General features: G+C 40.9%; 1 protein-coding gene across 2 annotated transcripts in view; it reads left to right on the forward strand.

Annotated features, from left to right (window-relative positions):
• ttc17 (tetratricopeptide repeat domain 17) overlaps positions 1-22,307 on the forward strand; it is a 153,289-nt gene that overhangs the window by 91,999 nt on the left and 38,983 nt on the right. For both annotated transcript variants that reach the window (XM_068046450.1, XM_068046449.1), the window contains exon 17: positions 20,413-20,574. In XM_068046450.1, coding sequence (XP_067902551.1) covers positions 20,413-20,574 — 162 coding nt within the window. The remainder of the gene's footprint in view (positions 1-20,412; positions 20,575-22,307) is intronic.

The raw sequence follows: 22,307 nt of genomic DNA on the forward strand, positions 1-22,307 counted from the left end.
ACCTTCTGATCCAACAAGCACGTCACAATGTGCTAAATTCACTGTAGTCTGTTTATTTCCCCCACTCACCCCCCGCTTCTCTCCCCCCCCCCCCCCCCCCAACCCAGCACAGAAATTTGCTTGAATGAAGCAGATTAATAATTTAAAGATTATTTCTTTAATAAAACATTTGAAAATGCTTAGTTCTTCCTTTTATACATGCACCTGGGTTTGTCATTATACAAAGTTGTTTCTTTTTGCCTTATTTTCGGTTTCAGATTTTCTGTTTTAAATGCCATGCATGAATCTATAAATGTATGCCTAATGATCAGATTAATTAAAACAAGAATATCTATCCTGTATTTCTATATATGAAAACAAAATTTGGTTGATTTAATTGGTATACACCAGTGGCCTGAATTCTTAATGGACAGAATGTGATCCCCGAGACAATAGTTTAAAATCATAACATAGGAATTGCTAGACGATAAAAGGTCATGGTCCATCCAGTTTGCCTTCTACCAATCTGATACAGTGATGAGTTGTTTAAGGAAATTATGATGGAGTTGTTGATTAACTATAACACTCAATCTCTACCAATGACTCTACAACAGACCCAGACATGACATGCTGAGAACTCCAATAGTAGAAAACTTTGGGACTCATAGGTCCAAAATGACTTGTTCCTTCCAAGCGTGCTATCCTTACCACATTTCATGACTTTAGACCTAAAAAAGGATAGAACAGCATACTTTGTAAATGTTGAAAGTTAGAAACAGTGGAGATCCAAAGATACTTTGGGGCACGTACATAGATCATTAAGTGTCAAGAAATGGCACGGAGAATAATCAAAAAGGCAAATGGAATGCTGGCCTTTATATCTGGAGGATTAGAATGCAAGGGCATATAAGTTATGCGATAGCCCTGGTTCAACCACACCTGGAGTGATGTGAGCAGTTCTGAGCTTTCAAGATATTAAGGAGACTAGAAAGGATAGATAGAAATTATTTGCACTGGTTGGGGAGTCTAGGACCAGGAGGCATAGTCCAAAAATTAGAGCCAGACCTTTCAGGAATGAAATTAGGATACATTTCTTCACTCAAAGGGTGATAGAAATTTGGAACTCTCTTCTGAAAATGGCAATTGATGCTAGATCAGTTAATTTTAAATCTGAGGTGGATAGATTTTTGTAAACTAAAGGTATTAAGGGATATGGAGCAAAGGCAGGCATGTGGAGCTGGATTACAGATCAGCCATGAACTCATTGGATGGTCAAACAGATTTAAGGGGCCAAATGGTTTATTCCTATGTGTCTCATTATTCACGTATGTGTAATGTAAAACCAAATTCAACTTAAATCGGTAGCCTTTCAAATTATATTTTTCTATTGGTAATGTTTCTGTTTTGATGTCTAGTACTTTTATTAGTATTTGAATTGATAGAATTATATGATGGGTTGTTTAATTCTGTACTTGAAAATTTATTCTTAAAGATCCAGGCTTGGGTAATTGATATATTGTAACACATACAAATGTACGAATTAGGAGCAGGAGGCCACTCAGCCCTTCGAGCCTGCTGCGCCATTTAATAAGTTCATGGCAGAAATACTCTGCATTTTCACCTCCCTGATAACCTTCCACCCCCTTACTTAGCAAGAATCTATCTATCTCTGCCTTAAAAATTTTCAAAGACTCTTCTTCCACCGTCTTTTGTGGAAGACAGTTCCAAAGACTAACGACCTTCTGAGAGGGAAAATTTCTCCTCATCTCTGTCTTAAATGGGTGGCCCCTTATTTTTAAACAGTGACACCAGTTCTAGATTCACCCACAAGGAGAAACATCCTTTCCACATCCACCCTGTCAAGGCCCCTCAGGATCTTAGAGTCATAGCGAGATACAGCACCGAAACAAGCCCTTCTGCCCAACGACTCCGCACCAACCATCAACCACCCATTTATACCAATCCTACATTAATCCCATTTTTCCCTCTCACATCCCCACCTTCCCTCAATTCTCCGACCACCTACCTACACCACGGGCAATTTTTACAATGGCCAATTTACCTATAAACCTGCATGTGGGAGGAAACCGGAGCACCCGGAGGAAACCCACACAGGGTCACAGGGAAAACGTGCAAACTGCACAGGCAGTAGCCAGAACCGAACCCGGGTCGCTGGAACTGTGAGGCTGCGATGCTCGCCACTGCGCCACTGTGCTTATATGTTTCAATCAAGTCACCTCTTACTCTTCTAAATTCCAGCGGATACAAGCCAAACACATTTAATAAATGAAGATTTCAACAATAAATCCTTAGAAATATTAGCCAAATTCATATGTGAAATATACTAAAGATAAACTCATGAGTTCACCAGGGAAGCTTTGACAATACAGTCCAAAATGGCAGCCAAACTGCACACAAGGTCCCACGACAATGAAATTCAGGAATTATGCCTTTAGGTCGGAAAATTGCAAATAGGCATTCCGTTATTTAAAAAAGGAGGGAGAACCCAGGTAATTACGGACTTGTAAGTTGTGTTGATGGGAGCAGCAGGTTATAAAGGGACATAGGCTAAGTAAGTGGACAGAGTTATGACATATGGAGTTCAATGTGATATGTGTGGTTACCCACTTAGGATCTGAAAAAGACATTAGAATATTTTCTAATGGTGAGTGAGAATGGTCGAAACTGTGGAGGAGCAAAGAAATTTAGATGTTCAAGTGCTCAAAACTAAAAGTTAGTGCAAAGTAGAAGTTGTAAACAAGGGTCATAATCTTAAAAGTAGAGCTAGGGCACTTGGGAGTGAAATTAGGAAGAACATTTAACAAACGCAACGCACAAAGGACAGTGGAAATTTGGAACTCCAGCCCCCAAATGATTGTAGATGCTGGGTCAATCAAAATTTTCAAGGCCGAGATAGATTTTTGTTGGTGAAGGATAATAAAGGATCTGGAATAAAGGCGATATCTGGAGTTGATCTAATTAAATGGAGGAATAGGCTCAAGGGGATAAATCGCCTACTTCTATTCCTATTCCTAAATGATCAGCTAATACCATAATCTACTTCGTAACGTGCCAGAGGATCTTTCACACCCACCTGAGAGGGGGCTTCAATTTAATATCCTATCGAGAAGATGGCACCTGTGACTCTGCAGCCCTTTCTCAGAACTGCACAGAAGTGTCAGCTTAGAATGAGACCTGAACCCATGACCTTCTGACTCAGATGAGTGCTACAAATAAGCCGAGGCTGACGACTTAAAGATGCTAAATTACTACATTAATGTTATGTAAATGTAAGTTGTAGAATCTTAACCTTGAACTGTTCACTTGGACAAGATTTCTGTATTTTAACATTTTATATTTGAATTCTACTTGCATGATATTTTTGTTTTTTTATTTGTGATTTTATACACATTGATAGAGTTAGACAAATGGATGTTATGTTTTATTATTAGAATTTTGCATAACTAATATTCGGTATAAATTTCATTCGAATCGCTGTTTTAACTTATCAAATCTAGTTTTTTTTTTCTCAATGATCATATCAACAAGACTCTTTTAACTGAAAATTAGTGGCAAAATATAGACCTGCACCTGACATGGAAATTTTTTTTTGTAATTCTGAGTGATAAATATTAGCTGACTAGTTGAATTATAACAAGATTGACTTGACACAGTTTTCAAATTGCAGTGCTGCAAATGTCCCTGGGCTTAACCGATCTGTCTTTGTGTATCTTTTATCTAAGAACATTGTGCTCCTGTTGTACCTTCGAAAAGCCACCTTGGGGCCATAATTAAAATTCGGGCACTGGTTCTGCTCGCTCAGTGAGCTATACTTAGTCTCAGCCTACATCACAAATGCAGGACCATCACCCAGTCTGTTTAATCTGTTGCTGGTGTGAATTCATTTTTGTTTCCTTTCACCAGTTGTTCCCCTTTTTTCTGTGCTGAGATTCACTGTTCGCGTTACTAAAAACAAAGTGGCAGCATCACCCATATGTTATTCAAACCCTTGGGGATTTAGCTGAAATATAATGACGATTCCTAGAATACAAGTGCTTTCATCAGAGGAGTACTTCATCTATTTTTTGGGGAGGGAGTATTGTGAGAAACTTATGAATTAAATCTGATTTCTCTTCCTCTCTTTCACTGTCCTATTCTAGCCAGATTTTTTAAATGCAGTTTACGTTCATTTGAAGTTTTAAAAAGTTAAAACTCAAGAAACCATAGGCCCATTAGCTTGACTTCAGTTTTAGGTAGGATGCTCATAGATATCATTAGTGTATATGATCACTTGAATAGAGAAAGTCTTAACAGGGCACCTAACACTACTTCTGGAAAAAAAAAGGAGGTGTCTTGTGTTTTTGATGAAGTCACCAGGATAGTGGATGAGGGTAACCCAGTAAACATTGTCTCCTTGTGCTTTCAGGAAGCTGTTGATAAGTTACCACTCAAGAGACTTCACTGCAAGATAGAATCATGTGAAGTTAGTGGTCATCTGCTGCAGTGAACTGAGAGGTGCCTGAATAACCATAGGCAGAAAGTTTTGTTGCATTTGGAGATTATTTGCCAGTGGTATCCCACGAGGATCAGTGTTAGGACCTTTGCTATTTACTATTTTCATTTAATGACCAGACGTAGGTGTTGGGGGAATGATCCGCAGGCTTGTGGCCAATACCAAGATCGATGCGAGATGCTTCACAGACATAATGATAGAGGATGCTTCACTATAAGTGGATCTCAAGGAGAATGGACCCAATTTGGCAAATAATGTTTAACTTAGAAAAGTGCGGTGTTATGCATGTGGGCAGGTCGAATGCAAAAGAGAGTGCTGAAAGATTGAGTTCTGGGTGTTATGGTGCATTACTTCGTTCATGCCCAATACAGTGAGGCTATAGCTAAGGCAGATGAGGTTCTACAATTGACTACAAAAAAGCATGCTGCCTTATTCTTGTACAAGACCTTGGTTGCGCCTCAGTTGGAATAGTGTGTCCAGTTTTTGTCTCCCCATATGTTGAGGGCTGTGGGAAAGGGTGCAGAGGAGGGCCACAAAATTAATTCCCAGTCCACAGCACCTTAGTTACCGAGAAAAGCTCAAGGAGCTGGGTCTGTATACTTTTTTTCTGGACTCCCCACAAGAGGAAACATCCTTTCCAAATCCACCTTGTCAAGACCATTCAGGATCTTATATTCTTCACTGAAGTCTCCCCTCACTCTTCTAAACTCCAGTGAAAACAAGCCCAGTCTGTCCAACCTTTCCTCATAAAACAACCGGCTCCTTCCAGGTATCGATCTAGTAAACCTCCTCTGAACCGCCTCCAATGCATTCACATTCTTCCTTAAATAAGGAGACCTCAAAACTGCCCACAGTATTCAAGATGTGGTCTCACTAGTGCCCTGTATAACTGAGGCATAACATCCTTTTATTTTCAATTCCTCTCGTAATAAAAGGTAGCATTCCATTAGATTTCTTTATGTATACCCCCAGGTCCCTCTGCTCCTACACCTGCTTTGGAATTGTATCATTTATTTTATATTGCCTTTCCTTATTCTTCCTATTAAAATGTATCAGTTCGCACTTCTCTGCATTAAATTTCATTTGCCACATGTCAGCCCATTCCAGCAGCCTGTATGTCCTCTTGAAGTCTATCACTGTCCTCCTCATAGGTCACAATACTTCCAAGTTTTGAATTATCTGCAAATTTTGAAATTGTGTCTTGCAATATAAATCAAGAAAAGCCGTACTTCTAATAGCAACCCCTGGGGAAGACCACTATATACTGTACTCCAGTCCAAAAAAATCACTTCATCACTACTCTCTGTTTTCTGTCACTCACCCAACTTCATATCCATACTTCCACTGTCTCTTTCATTACATGGGCTTCAACTTTGCTGACAAGTCAGTTATGTTGCGCTTTATTAAACACCTTTTGGAAGTCCACATACACCATATCAACCTTATTACCCTCATCCACAGTCTCTGTTACTCAATCAAATCAGTTAAACACGATTTGCCCTTAAATCCGTGCTATCTTTCCTTAATACACATTTGTACAAGTGAATGTTAACTTGATTGTGTTTACGTAGGCCAATTATTTCAGCTGGATCAGTTAGGGAGGACCATGTTTCAGGCTTACAAGTTAGGTAAGGGAAGAACTAGATTGAACATTAGATGGTCCTACTTTTCCTCAGAAGCTAGTAAACCTGTGGAAGAGGTTACCGGCTTCTGCCATGGCCATTTTCACTGTATTCCTTCAGTAGAAAGCTTGACCTCTTTCTGGCCAAGGCCATAATTAGCTTGTATAAAAAGTAGGTACACTGTAATATTCGGATAAATATGATCTGGACTAGCTTTGATAGCCGACAGGTGTAGAGGAATTTTCCCTAATTGGCCTGCATTTTGTTCTGTTTTCACCACTCAGGAGATTACATGGCTCTGGGTGGGTAGGGAGTATCGATCATGATGCATAGGGCATCATAACTATATGAGGCAGATTAGATGGACAAGTGGGTCTTTTCCTGGTCTGTCACTTTCATATGTTTGTCAATGTAATGGTGTTACAGAAAAGCATTGATTTATGAATTACCAATGGCTGGCCAAGAGCGATGTCTCAATTCATTCCATCTTCACTGCCTCCGGAGAATCCTTGGCATCAGATGGCAGGACCATATCTCCAACGCAGAAGTCCTCGAGGCGGCCAACATCCCCAGCATATACACCCTACTGAGCCAGCGGCGCTTGAGATGGCTTGGCCATGTGAGCCACATGGAAGATGGCAGGATCCCCAAGGACACATTATACAGCGAGCTTGTCACTGGTATCAGACCCACCGGCCGTCCATGTCTCTGCTTTAAAGACGTCTGCAAACACGACATGAAGTCCTGTGACGTTGATCACAAGTCGTGGGAGTCAGTTGCCAGTGATCGCCAGAGCTGGTGGACAGCCATAAAGGTGGGGCTAAAGAGTGGCGAGTCGAAGAGACTTGGCTATTGGCAGGAAAAAAGACAGAAGCGCAAGGAGAGCCAACTGTGTAACAGCTCCGAAAACCAATTTTATCTGCAGCGCCTGTGGAAGAGTCTGTCATTCTAGAATTGGCCTTTATAGCCACTCCAGGCGCTGCTTCACGAACCACTGACCACCTCCAGGCGCTTACCCATTGTCTCTCGAGACAAGGAGGCCAAAGAAGAAGGAGAGGAAGAAGTGGATGGTGCTGAAAGTACTTTGGAGGGAAAAACAAATTTTGGATTTCGAGGAAATCAAATGTATTTTTTTGAAGAACCATTGAATAATGCTGTAGGAAGGGGGGAGTTGCAGGATTCAGATAATTTCATAAAATGTGAGAACTGTTTGTATTTATGCAGATTATCTAAATCTGAAATTATGTTGTTGCCTTTAACAGTGTTGCACTTGTTCTTTTACCAATACACCATTTTATTTTAAAGTTGCAACATCATTTATCAAATTCAACTTAGAGCTCTCCATCAGCTACATGTTCCTGGGTATATCATGGCTTTAAATATTTGTGTGATTGTTTAAATGTATAGTCTCTTCCTATATAGATCCTCAAGATGTCAATATGCAAAGAGAAGCTTCAGTTTGGTCATTGTCAAAATTAAATTGCTCTGATTGCAGCAGGTTATTGATTTGAAAGATGATATTGGTGTTTTATATCACCATAATCTTTGTAGTTATTCAGTTCCATGTACATAACTAGTGTGCTTATGTGTGTTTTTATGTATGTGTATTGGCTGTAGTATTTCTTGACATTACAGCACCAATTACACTTCAAAATACTTAATTGAATGTGAAGCGCTTTGAGGTTGTGAAAGGTGCTGTATATGCAAGTTTATTGTCCTTCTTTATAAAGTCTTTAATTTAGAAAAATATTCCGAGATGCTTTAGAGGCATGAGGAAAATAGAGATCAATCCACAAAGAGAGTGTGAGGGGTGTTTAAGCTTGCTCAAAGACTGATTTTAAGGAGGGATTTAAATAGAGGTGGAAAGGCAGAGAAGGGTTTAGCTAAGGAACTCCAAAGCAAACAGTGCGTTTGAAGGTACAGTAGGGGTGAAGGAATGCCCAAGAAACTGGAGTCAGTGGAATATAGAGTACAAGGGGGCAGGATTGTATGGGTTGAGAGATACTAGGGGAGGTGTTAATTACAAGGACAAGAATTTTAATTTTCAGGTTTTGTGGAAGTGGATATCAATGCTAGTTAGGGAGGATGAGTGTGATATGGATAGCAGAGTTCTGGTTGTGCTGAAGCTGGGATGCCGGCTGGAAGAGTTGTGGAATAATTGTGACTGGAAATGATGGTCATGAGTGAAGGTTTCAGCAGAAGATGAGCTGATAGGGATGGAAGCAGGCAGTGCTTTGGAGGTGGAAATAAATTATCTTTTTCATGGAGACTTTGATATTGGAAGGTCAGCTTGAGGTCAAGTAGAATGCTGAGGTTACTAGCATTCTCTATTTCTGCAGAAGATAATGGCTGATGAAGGAATTTGAGTAAGTGGAGAGGGTCTAGAGTTTGTGCGGTAACTAAAGTTGATGGCTTTGGTTTTCTCAGTGTTTAGTTTGAAGTTATCTATTATCCAAGACATGATAATAGAAAAATAGCCTGAAACCACAGAGGTAGTAAAGGGGCTGAAAAAGGTGTTGGAGAGAGAGAGAGAGGGCTAGATGTCTTTGGCATACATGTGGAAGCTGACCGCATAGCTTCAAATGTTGTCAGCAAGGAATAGCATGCAGTTAAGGAATATTGGTCAGAGGAATGGGGGCAAGGTTGGATCTTTGGCAGACTACTGAATTGAGCATGTGGGGCGATAAGAGAAGCCATTTGTTGGAATTGCGCTGGTTGTGATTAGCTTTGCAGGAGTGGAGCAAAGTAAGGGCAGTCCTCTGGAGCTGAACAATGGAGAAGAACCATTGGAGTAGAATCATGTGATCGACCTGTCAAAACCTGCAGAGAGGTCAAGGAAGTAGAGGGGGGATGATGCACCATGGCCACAATGTTTATCATGACTTGGGTTCAGTTGGAAGGGATAGACCTTTATTTAGAGGGATTAGAGTAGGGTTCTGTGGGAGAAATAGGCACAAATCTTGAGCGGTGACGATGCATTAGAGAACCTTGACAAGTTAAGGGAGCTTGAAGATAGGATGACCGTGAGGATACAATATGTATGTTGACAAAAAGTCATGAATTCCTGTCTATAGAGGGTTTGCTTTCAAGCTAAGTTGCATATCTGATATCTGCTCTGTGGTACCTTCCTGTTGATTTTCTTCTGTTACTAACAGCAGCACCTTTTTGCTACTGTGGCTGAGAGAACACAATGCCTGAGATGGTGCTGTATCTTTTGTTGATTTCATGCATTTTTAAAGCCAGTTTTTGAGCTTAACTTGGTATTTGGCAGACCTGTTTTGTGTTTACAAATTCCCGGCTTCAAAAATTTGAGTTGTGTGAAAGCCTTCCTCTAACGATTGTGATCTATGCTTTCATTAAACTATGACCTTCCTGTGAGTTGCAGCATTTCTAAGGAAGAACAACTAAATGGAATCCAGGATCAGCAGTGATAATCCAATCTAAAATTGGTGAAATGGCTTCTTTCTCAGTAGCTGAGCATGTGAAACACTAGTTACCTCATTAGTCTTCCTCTTTCCAGACTCTCCATTATTGGATACTTATCTTTGATGTTTTTAGTATCAGATTTAAGGCGTTGGCAAAAAAATGTCTTTTTCTTGGGGTCCACGTAGGCTAGCAAATCAGATACCCACTAGAAAATCTCTATGTGCCACAAGGCAAGAATTTGCTTTCAATCTAGATTGAGATCCCTAGGGATCTATAGCGTACCATTTTGGGGAAGAAAATTAGATCAGACAGTAACAAAACAAACCTAAATTCTCAATTACCATATTAGTTGTTTCTGACCATTTCTACATAATTCCTAGGTTAATCTTGATGCATTGGTTCTAAAGTCTTGACAGGCAAACTTCTTTGCTATACAGATTCAAGCGACCAGTACACACAGGTTACTCAGTCTGCAAGAACAGGAATGAATACTCAAAGAAAAATGTCAGGATAGTCCCTCACGCACCATTTTAGCAAAAATCGGTCTACGTGTTTATGACCTGGGGGCTGTTCTTCAAAGGTGTAGTTTTTTCATATCCCTTGCCAACTACAACCATAAATTCCACCACCTACCTTTGGCTGCACCCATAACATTTCATGCATTGGTATTCTTTCTCGTTCTGCTTTCTTCTGACTTCAAAATGGCACCCCCACATCTTGTCCATTGTGTTAACTACCTCCAAAAAATTTATAATCTATCTAAAGCAAAAAAAAAATCCTCTATCTCATATCTATAAAGCTCATCTGCTTCCATATCTGACTACGTCCTTCTAAAACCTCACTCACTCCTGGAGAAGAATATAAGAAAAACAAATTGCATGACAGGTAATGCTTCTCTTGCCTTCAGCCTCTATCTGTTGTGGATTTTGTTTAACATCAGTATACTAAGCCATTGCTTCTCCAAGGTTTACTCCCCCTTGTTCCTCTTGCCCTGCAAATAAAAATCCTGCACGTTGTTCCTTGTCCTTACCTTCTCATTGTGTTGAAATCTCCTACTTGTCATTCTTCAGGTCTTTTAATACTGTTGAATCTCTTGCTTTTCTCAGATTTTCCTTCCTCCTACAATCATTAGGTATTTAAAAACTGAAACATGACATTTTGCATCCTCTATTTCCTGATTTATCTGTGCCACTGTACTGAGAGGGGATTGAAGGCTGTGTGCACTGAGTATGTATGGCTTTAAGAAAGTGAATGAATGTGGAATGGATAGAGTTATGATTGGAGTAGGTCAATAATGTGACCAAGGATAGAATGGGAAAGACAGTAAAGCCCAAGGAATCCCGGGTTGATCAAAACCAAGTCAGAACATCTGATGAAAGGTCATCAACTTGAAACGTTAACTCTGTTTCTGTCCACATATACTGCCACACCTGCTGAGTATTTCCAGCACTTACTGTTTTTATATCAGTCAGTCGTGTTGGTTATGTTATACAAGTCATATATCACAGCAAAAAATCTGGTAAACGCTACAGACCAATGACATGTACAAATAAATCAGTGTGAATCACTCTGCTGCAGATAACCGTATTAAGTTACATGGCTTGGGACTGTATGCAGTAATGGTTGACAAAATGATTGCTTAGAGTTTCTCACAATTGAGCATTATTACTGGGGGGTACTGTAGGACTGTACTTCAAATATATTTTCTGCTGGACCAAGGGCTAGCTCTGAAACCTGTTGAAGCCTAAGTCATCATCCTGGATGAATGCAAAATACATTACCTGAGGGAGTTGCAAGGCATTAGAAGGATTCAGGTAATTTGAATTCTTTTCCAGCATTCGGTCTTTATTCAAATATGTGGTTTTGAACTGTGTTTCGTGCCTAAATTTCAAACGGAATGTCTTAACCACTGTGTCTGGTTTAACCTTTTTGTGCAGTATCTGAAGTAAAGAGGAAACTGGAAAAAAAACTGATATTGCTGTTTTGGGCAAAAAATGAAATGTTTGTGCTCAGTCTTATTTTCTTCTAATGAAAAACATTTTGCCTTCCAGTCAGGACTGAAAGGACTTGGAATATCACTTAACATAGGATCTAGGTCACAACTATTTTGTGCAGCACATTACAAAAAGAACAGCAGCTTGTATTTATTAGTACCTTTAATGTAGTAAATGTCCCAACGCTCACAATCAAAAAATTTGACACCAAACCACATATAAGGGGTTATTAGGGCAGATGACCAAAAGCTTGGTCAGAGCCAGGTATTAAGGAGAGTCTGAAAGGAGGAAAGAGAGTTGAAGAGGTTTATGAATGGAATTCCAGAGCTTCAGGGTGGGACAGCTCAAGCCATGGCCGCCAATAATGGAGTGATAAATGTTATAATATAATTTAATACCTGGTATGATCAATAATTAACTGACATTTATGACTTTTGCACTTTAAGTGATACATTCATCTCAACTTGATGATGCTATAGAATCTTTGTGCCCCTCAAATGTCAGAATCCAAAGGGAAACTGTTAAGCAACCAAATGCAGTACACAAAGAAAAATTATAACTGTGGACAAAAATACTTCACTTTTGGCCAATTGTTCCCATTATCACTGCTTTCTGCTAATGAAATATTCTAGTCACTACATGTTTTTACTGTGAAGAGTGTTGTGCAGGCCAAGAATGGAGCATATTAATTTTGTCATATGAACATTGATTTTAAACTCTTGCTGGAGTGAAAAAAGGACTTGTTAAAAAAATCACCAGACACTTGGCTGGAAGGACATTTGCATACTAACAGACTGTGCTTTTGGAGACAAAGGACTATGGTGTAAGAAGAGCATTCCAGAGACTGCTAAGGTGATACAATCCACAAAAGCCAGGACTGGTTAAACCAGCTGGTCACATGACAACTGGCTGGTCCAGGATTTTTTTGAGCAAGCCACAGAGTTTGAACTCAAAAAGACTCTTGGACTGAGAAGGCCTCCTTTCGATGGGCCGAAGGACTTGTTCCTGTGCTGTATAACTTTATGACTGCTGTCTGCTCTCATCTCTTTCTCACGGAACTCCAAACACACTGAAGACACATGAACCTCAAGAGAGAAAAGTCTCCTACATCGAACAAGGTTTAAGAAGAATACTGGGCCCCAACATACAAACAAAGACTCTACAGCGAGTTCTGGGAATAGTAACCAAAACCATCTTCAGATATTGTCTCAAACTTTTCCACTTTATTTCTTCGCATTTCTGTCTCTATCTGCATGTGTGTATCGCGTGTGCTTGTTAGCGTCACGTATCCATAGGCGATAACTGAATTAAAGTTTAAGTTTAATAAAGTTCAGCCTTCCTTCTTTAAACCTAAGAAAACCTGTTTGGCTGGTTTCTTTGCCTTATAATTGGAAAACAGTGAACAAGCGTTCACCAAGGGGGAGCTAAAAGCACGGTGTGTTTTAATATTAAACCCTGTTACGGTAAGACCAGATGAAGGCTGAGAGGGAACCCTAGACCCCTTTCTCACCGGGTCATAACGAAAGTTATCTGCAATGCTTCAAAACCTGCAGTTACCCAGAAAAATGCTTAGAGTTGTTCAGTCTTGAGGCACCGTAGCTGGAAAGACAAACCATGATGTGTGGCTATACCCCTCCCCCTCTTAAGATGACCAGAATGAACTGTGGATCCAAAATATGTGACTCTGCCAGGGTAATATCCGACATTGTAGCGAAGTCACAACACGAGAAACTCGGGAACAAGACTTCTTTGATCGTTTCCAAATGTTAAGGTTGTCATCAATTGCAAATGTGCCCAGTTGGTGGTCTTCAGCTCAATCATGCCCTATAAAAATCAAAATGATATTAATTAATGTGCTGTAAATTTGTGATCTCAACTTGGTGTTTCACACATTATGAGGTATTGTGGAAGTTAGTTCTTGCATCAAATGAGGAAACATTCAGAATCTGTTGTCAAAGATTATAGGCTAGATGGATGGCTTCTGAGGGATTCTGGTTATTTGGTCCTGGCTGATTAAACATGTCACTGTGACAACCAGAAGGACTGATGAACACGATCTTAGTACCCGTACCAAAACCAGAGAGCTACTTGAGCAGTATTTTGGAGTCTTGAAATAACAATTCTGTTGGCTGGATCATTCCATCGGGTGGGAGCGCGGGGGGAAGAGGGTGTGCAGGGGTTGGCAGTTTTAAACACGCCGCAGAATACATATCTAAGATAGTAAAGGTGTGCTGTCAACTTTATCTCAGTCAAGAGAAGCAGAACCATGCAGAAGATAAATGAGGTGCAGGGTTCAGGAATCGGTATGATGCAGAAGAACCTGAGAGTGGTTGTTGTGGATAAAGCTTTACAGATGATCACCTCAGTGGGTAATTATGCCATTCTTAAGTTGTTATAACATCATCACTTGTGAGATTTTGATGAATAATTTCCTAATGAAAATTTCCCCTTCTTGCCTTTAGTAATGCTAGTTTTGCTGTGCAACTTATAGAATGGATGTGGTCTTCATTGGGACACTATTGCCATGTGTTTCCTACCAATCTTAAGGCAACATGCCTGTAAGGTTATCACTGGCCCCTTCAAGTTGGAAATTTGTAAGAGGCTAACCATCTGTCGATTTGAGGGTCAGCATGTTCCTAACTATTTCCCTTGGAAACAGCATGCACTGTATTCTATATCGTAATGAAAGTGCTGGTGCTGGAGGAGATGAGGTGAGGGTATCAGATACTTGAGGTACAATGCTTTTAATGTGAATGACCACTATTTGCCCACCAACTGCAGTGCATACTCAGTACAAAGTATTAGTATTTGAAGCACAGAAACAGGCCATTCAACCCAACACGTCCATGTCGGTGATTATGCTCTGCATGCGCCTCCTCCCACCCTTCATCAAATGCCATGAACATATCCTTCTATAGATTTCTCCCTCTGTGCTCATATAGCTTCCCCTTAAAGACATTTATGCTATTTTCCACAACTGCTTGTTGCTAGTTCTGCATTTTAGCCACTGTCTGAGTAAAGACATTTCTCCTGAATTCCCCATTGGATTTATTAGTGATTATTTTTTACAGCCCCTAGTTCTGGTCTCATCCACATGTGGAAAATCTTCTCTCTCAAGCCTTTTCATAATTTTAAAGAGCTCTATTAGGTCATCCCTTAATCTTCTCTTCGAGAAAAAGAGCCCCAGCCTGCTCCATCTTTTCTTATAGATACAATATCTCAGTTCTGGTATCATTCTGGTAAATTTTTTCTGCACCTTCTCCATTATAAATGTTTTTCCAGCCTGCATTTTTAAAAATTCATCCATGTGATGTGGGCGTCGCTGGCTAGGCCAGCGTTTATTGCTCATCCCTAATTGCCCTTGAGAAGGTGGTGGTGAGCTGCCTTCTTGAGCTGCTGCAGTCCATGTGGGGTAGGTACACCCACAGTGCTGTTAGGAAGGGAGTTCCAGGATTTTGCTCCAGCGACAGTGAAGGATCGGCGATATAGTTCCAAGTCAGGATGGTGAGTGGGTTGGAGGGGCACTTGCAGGTGGTGCTGTTCCCATGCATTTGCAGCCCTTGTCCTTCTAGGTGGTAGAGGTCGTGGGTTTGGAAGGTGCTATCTAAGGAGCCTTGGCACTTTGCTGCAGTGCATCTTGTGGATGGTACACACTGCTGCAACTGTGCGTCGGTGGTGGAGGGAGTGAATGTTTGTGGATGGGGTGCCAATCACGCGGGCTGCTTTGTCCTGGATGCTGTTGAGCTTCTTGAGTGTTGCTGGAGCTGCACCCATCCAGGCAAGTGGAGAGTATTCCATTACACTCCTGACTTGTGCCTTGTCGATAGTGGACAGGCTTTGGTGAGTCAGGAGGTGAGTTACTCGCCGCAGGACTCCTAGCCTCTGACCTGCTCTTGTAGCCAGGATATTTATATGGCTACTCCAGTTCAGTTTCTGGTCAATGGTAACCTCCAGAATGATGTTAGTGGGGGATTCAGCAATGGTAATGCCATTGAATGTCAAGGGGAGATGGTTAGATTCTCTCTTGTTGGAGATAGTCATTGCTTGGCACTTGAGTGGCACGAATGTTACTTGCCACTTATCAGCCGAAGCCTGGATATTGTCCAGGTCTTGCTGCATTTCAACACTGACTGCTTCAGTATCTGAGGAGTCGCGAATGGTACTGAACATTGTGCAATCATCAGGGAACATCCTCACTTCTGACCTTATGATTGAAGGAAGGTCATTGATGAAGCAGCTGAAGATGATTGGGCCTAGGACACTACCCTGAGGAACTCCTGCAGTGATGTTCTGGAGCTGCGATGATTGTCCTCCAACAACCACAACCATTTTCCTTTGTGCTAGATATGACTCCAACCAGTGGAGTTTTCCCCCAATTCCCACTGACTCCAGTTTTGCTAGGGCTCCGTGATGCCATACTTGGTCAAGGGCAGTCCCTCTCACCTCACCTCTTGAGTTCATCTCTTTTGTCCATGTTTGAACCAAGGCTGAAATGAGGTCAGGAGCTGAGTGGTCCTGGCGGGACCCAAACTGAGATCAGTGAGCAGGTTATTGTTATGCAAGTGCCACTTGATAGCACCGTCGACGATACCTTCCATCACTTTACTACTGATTGAGAGTAGACTTATGGGGCGATAATTGGTCGTGTTGGACTTGTACTGCTTTTTGTGTACAGGACATACCTGGGCAATTTTCCACATTGCCGGGTAGGTGCTAGTGTTGTAGCTGTCCTGGAACAGCTTGGCTAGGGGTGCAGCAAGTTCTGGAGCACAGGTCTTCAGTACCATTGCCGGAATATTGTCAGGGCCCATAGCCATAGCCTTTGCAGTATCCAGCGCCTTCAGGCGTTTCTTGATATCACGTGGAGTGAATCAAATTGACTGAAGACTGGCATCTGTGATGTTCGTGACTTCAGGAGGAGGCCGAGATGGATCATCCACTCGGCACTTCTGGCTGAAGATTGTTGCAGATGCTTCAGCCTTATCTTTTGCACTAATGTGCTGGGCTCCCCCATCATTGAGGATGGGGATGTTAGTGGAGCCACCTCCTCCAGTTAATCATTTAATTGTCCACCACCATTCACAGCTGGATGAGGCAGGACTGCAGGGCTTCAATGTGATGTATTGATTGTGGGATCGCTTAGCGCTGTCTATCGCATGCTGCTTACGCTGTTTGGCACGCAAGTAGTCCTGGGTTGTAGCTTCACCAGGTTGACAGCTCATTTTGAGGTATGCCTGGTGCAGCTCCTGGCATGCCCTCCTGCACTCTTCATTGAACCAGGGTTGATCTCCTGGCTTGATGGTAATGGTAGAGTGGGGGATATGCCGGACCATGAGGTTACAGATTGTGGTTGAGTACAGTTCTGCTGCTGCTGATGGCCCACAGCGCCTCATAGATGCCCAGTTTTGCACAGCTAGATCTGTTCGAAATCTATCCCATTTAGCAAGTTGGTAGTGCCACACAACACAATGGAGGGTATCCGCAATGTGAAGGCGGGACTTCGTCTCAACAACAAGGTAATCACTCCTACTAATACTGTCATGGACAGATGCATCTGCAGCAGATAGATTGGTGAGGATGAGATCAAGTATGTTTTTCCCTCTTGTTGATTCCCTCACCACCTGCTGCAGACCCAGTCTAACAGCTATGTCCTTAAGGACTTGGCCAGCTCGGTTAGTGGTGGTGAGAGCCACTCTTGGTGATGGACATTGAAGTCCCCCACCCAAAGTACATTCTGTGCCCTTGCCACCCTCAGTGCTTCCTCCAAGTGGTGGTCAACATCGAGTACTGATTCATCAGCTGAGGTGGGGGTGGGGTGGTAATCAGAAGGTTTCCTTGCCCATGTTTGACCTGATGCCATGAGACTTCCTGGGGTCCGGAGTCAATGTTGAGGACTCCCAGGGCAACTCCCTCCCAACTGTATCCCACTGTGCTGCCATCTCTGCTGGGTCTGTCCTGCCATTGGAACAGGACATACCCGGGGATGGCGATGGCAGTGTCTGGGACATTGTCTGTAATTGTAATGACATTGTGTGCTACTTGTTGCATTCTGAGGACTGCCAGTTGAGTAAAGTGCATTGAATCTGCACAAACAATGCCGAAGACCTTGCAGCGTTTCCAGGGTGTTGTAGCCACTCTTTGATCAGACACCATTGTTATTCAAAACTCTTATCTCTTTGTGCAAAATCTCTTTGTGGTTGACAACTTGACCAACTACTGTACTATTTGATTCCTTTGCTCTGCACCAATGTTTCAGCGGTCTTTGCCACTTTTATCTCCAATAGGACTTCCAGGCACTTGAGCGTCTGGTGGCTCACATGCTAACTAACTTATTTTTACTACTATAATGAATGGCCCAGGGAGTTAAAATTCCAGACAGGGAAGGGCAAATCTGCATCAGGATCATGTCAGTAACTTTTAGTTTTTTAATTTAAAAAATGAGTGTTAAAAATCTTGTATCTGTGTGTACTGCATTATAAATTCCTCTTCCCATAGTTATAATGGAAACTGCCTGTCATGTTGTAATTACATCCCTATCAGCCGGCACTGTAGCTCTTAAGCTTATACTGGAGAGAAACCTCTAGGGCTCCAACCAACTGTACTTCTGTACTTTGCAAATTACTATAGGTTTTGCTAATTAACTATAAATGATAGAGACCTTTTGTTGAAGCTTTTTGTCTTGCACTCATCAGGACAATTCGCAAGAATACCAATGTAAGGGAAGCAACAAATTTATTCTGTATGAGAAAAGAGTGCTGATTGGTTGGTAAGTGGACTCTGGTAGAGGGGTTGCCGCGGAGAATGCACCAGTTTTTGGTGACTGACAGTTAACTGCCAAGCTTTGAAATTTAAACCATGCAGCTTGACTCTGGTCAAAGCATTCCCTGAGGAATGAACCTGTGAATGGCTGTCACTTATTTTGTTTAGCTGAAACAGGCACAATGTGTGTACATGTTCTTTGTGTCTGTAACGAGCAGGGTCCTGTGTTTTAATGACGGGCTTAGGCCCATTCATAAGTTTGCGTGATATTCAAGAAATGATATGATCAGGGTAGCTGTTGTCACGCAGGATGCCTTTGATTCGCCCTATTTCAGCATCAAGCTTGCATGGTGAACAAATGGCTTATGAGTGGCAAACTTATGAACAGGCCTAAAGCTGTCTTTTCCAGCCTGAAAAGTGCTCAGTCTACCTCAGATTACCCTGGAAGGGTAATGTATCCCAAAAATTTGAGCAACAGGTGAAGCTAGCTGTTTCACGCTGCTACTATGCAGTAGCAACACGTATGATGTTCACCACTAACAGGATGCGCTGTCAAGCCAAAAAGACTTTGTCTTTCACACAAATGAGTAATGTGATATATGAATTTCAGTGCCAGTGTGATGCTAGGTATTTAGGCCGCATGTCCCAAAGACTGCGGATCGTATCAAACAACTTGTCCCTTCTGCTGTTGGCAATGGGCCATACCCAACCAGCCCATGCTTGCAAAACTCAAAACACAGTGTCCAACATTAGATGCGATTCTGCGATTAGACAACATTTGCTAAATAATCCTCCGTGTGCAAAGAATTACGTTGACAACCAATTTAAGATGGTCAGTTGGGCTCGCAGTGTGGCACATTTGTGCACACTGGAAGCTACATAGATTAATGCATAGGGCCCTGTTCTTTGCGGCAGAAAGAACATGTACACGCTTTGCGCCTGTTTCAGCTAAACAAAATAAGTGACAGCCATTCGCTGGTTCATTCCTCAGGTCAGTGCCTGGACCAATCAGTCAAGCTGCATGGTTTAAATTTCAAACAAAGCTTGGCAGTTAACTGTCAGTCATCATAAACTGATGCATTCTTCATGGCAACGCCTCTATCAATCAAAGTCCACTTGCCAACCAATCAGCACTCTCTTCTCGTACAGAATAAATTTGTTGCTTTCCTTACATTGGTATTCTTGCGAATTGTCCTGATGAAAAGCTTCGACAAAATATCTCTATTTTCATCAATACTCAAGTTCTGTACTACCAAACGACTATTTATAAATCATAATATGAAAAAGTATATTAAATAAAAACTTTTTTTAAAATGGGGAATTAATTACGTCTGAGTGCCTTGGTCAAATGATCTCCTGTTCCCTAACCTGCTTAGCCTGAAGATTGTATTTGGTTTTGACTCCCTATGTGCTACGTCACGGGACATATGTGTTCATGTAGGCTTGCCATTTTGTACCTGTGTCTGCTGCATTTTAACTAGGGTTTGAAGGAGTAGATGATTAGGAGAGGATGCAAAAGCTATTCTTTGTGAGAGGCACAGGAAATGATGTATATGGAATGGGGTATTAGTCAGTGGTACAGGAAACTACTGCTGTCTGGTCCAAATAGAAATAGCTGCTCTTTCAACCATTTGAAAAACAAAATATAGGTACAAAGACTTTACACATAATTGCATCTAACTTGTTGGCATAACTGGACTATTTGTAGAAAATTCAGTCTCAATTTAACAATTAATGATTTATGATTTCACAACAAATAATGACCAGAGGAAATCTTAGCTTGCATGCATGTGACCAGTGGTAATGGTCATTACTCAGATTTTCTCTCTCAATGCTAATACTTAAATGACGCATTTAAACGTGGCTGGAAAAATGAAAATGAAAGTCATCAACCTGAAATGTAAACTCTCTTTCTCTCCATCGACGCTGCCTAACCGACTGAGTATTTCCAGCATTTTCTGTTCTTATAAATGAAAATGAAGCCTCTCAAAGTAAAATCATGGCTTTTTTAATTGTGTTAAGCTATTTACTGTTCTTTAATCCTTTGCACAAATGTTGTTGTACAAGTTTTGCAAATCCAGTATAATATGAAATGTGTGTCATTCCCTGTTCTTCCTAGAAGACCATTGTTACAGCAGTCAGAAGGATTTAGTAACTCATGAGCATCTGAAATATTTTGCTGATCCAGAGAGGATAATTGAGTCCTCAGAGGAAAGAATCATAGAAGAACCTTCTCAACAATCTGGAGACTCAAAAGGGGATTCTTCACCTGACATTAAAAGTGAGTCCCTTTGTTGGTAGATCTTTGTGGTGGATATGATAAAATTGTAAATATTAAATTGAACACACTTTTCCATACTTGATTACTAATTGATTACTGATCCCAAAAGACACATTTATGTAGGAATTAAAATTGTAATACAGACTGCTATAATTTGGCTGAAAACAGGCATTTTACAATGACCCCAGATCAGGAGTTGAAATAATTTTTAAAAACATTGCAGTAACATTCTACAGATCAGGAGAAAACAAAGCACAGACAGCAAATATAAGCAGTTACCTGAAGTCCAATTTTTAGAATTTCTCTGGGCTGCGATCAATCTCATGGTAATGAAGAGTATTATCTAAATGTCACGGGTCAGCGATATAGAAATGATTCTTGCCATACTATGGGGATCACAATATGGATTTTGTTACCAAGATATGATAACATAGAGACAAAAGGCTATTTGACCCAACAAACCTCTCTGATTAGTCATAACCTCATTAAATGGTGAAACATGTTAAAGGTGCAGAAATTACAGCTTATGCCAATAAACAGATTTTGATTTTTTTACACCCATTGGCAACACGAAGCCTTATTCAGTTAGACTTGGTAAGAGTCAAATGCAATGTAGATTTGTATCTACAAAATTAATTTCCATGCTCAGCGAAAAAATCAATTTTGTATGAAATCTATTGAAGGAATTTTGCATGGCAGACAGGTGTTTACTGGAGAGAGGAGGATTATTTTTCTTAAGGTTGTCAGCAGCTATTAAAAAGAAAAGAACTTCTGTATTGCCATCCTGGGTTAAAATATTGAGTTGCATTTATTAATGAAGGAAGTATTTGTTTCACACTTACTAGTTAGCATCAAGAATAGGAACAGGAGTAGGCCATTCTACCACTCGATCTTTTACCGTCATTTAATGAGGCTGATCAGAGAGACTTGTTGGGCCAAATAGCTTTTCATTTTTTGGTAATCCCCATAGGCTGGTTAAGATAATTTCCACATCGCTGACCCATAACATTTAGATAATACTCTATAGTTCCACCATGAGATTGATCACAGCCTAGAAAAATGCTAAAAATTGGACTTTAGATAACTGCTTATATTTGCTGTCTGTGCTTCATCCCATAAAGGATTGCTATTTTAACTTTTTTTGTTACTTCATGTTTCTTATCTGGAAAAACACTAAATTTGACACTCCAAAAAGAAATCAACCACAAATATAAAGGACAATAATAAATCGATAGAAGAGGAGTGTGATGAGAAACAAAACAGATGACCTTAAAAAGGGAGGAGATGCATTGTTCAGGAAAGTGACTAAGTTGTACACCAGAGGGAAAGAATTGCTGTAGTCTGAGTGGCAAAAGTACAACTGTTCTTTTGGATGAATTTGTTATGTCTCGACACACAACAGTCAGAGCAATTCTTCCCCATTCCAATTTTTATTAGAATTATCAACACTACAAATTATTTATCATAACATTTAACCATCTCACTCAGTTTGTCATCTAAGTTTCAGGACCCACACTGTATCTTCCTACATTAGTTTTATTGGTTCTCCTAGGAGTCTTTGAGTGCATGTCCATAGATCCCTGGAGGTAGTTGGGCAGGTAATAAGATGATTAAGAAGGCATATGGGATACACTCCTTTATTTGCTGAGATGGAATATAAGAAAGGGAGATTATGCTAGAACTGTACAATAAAACTACTTGGGCCACAGCTAGAATACAGTGTACAGTTCTGG

This window comes from Heterodontus francisci, chromosome 14 (genome assembly GCF_036365525.1).
Source record: "Heterodontus francisci isolate sHetFra1 chromosome 14, sHetFra1.hap1, whole genome shotgun sequence".
In the NCBI taxonomy this organism is placed as follows: domain Eukaryota; kingdom Metazoa; phylum Chordata; class Chondrichthyes; order Heterodontiformes; family Heterodontidae; genus Heterodontus; species Heterodontus francisci.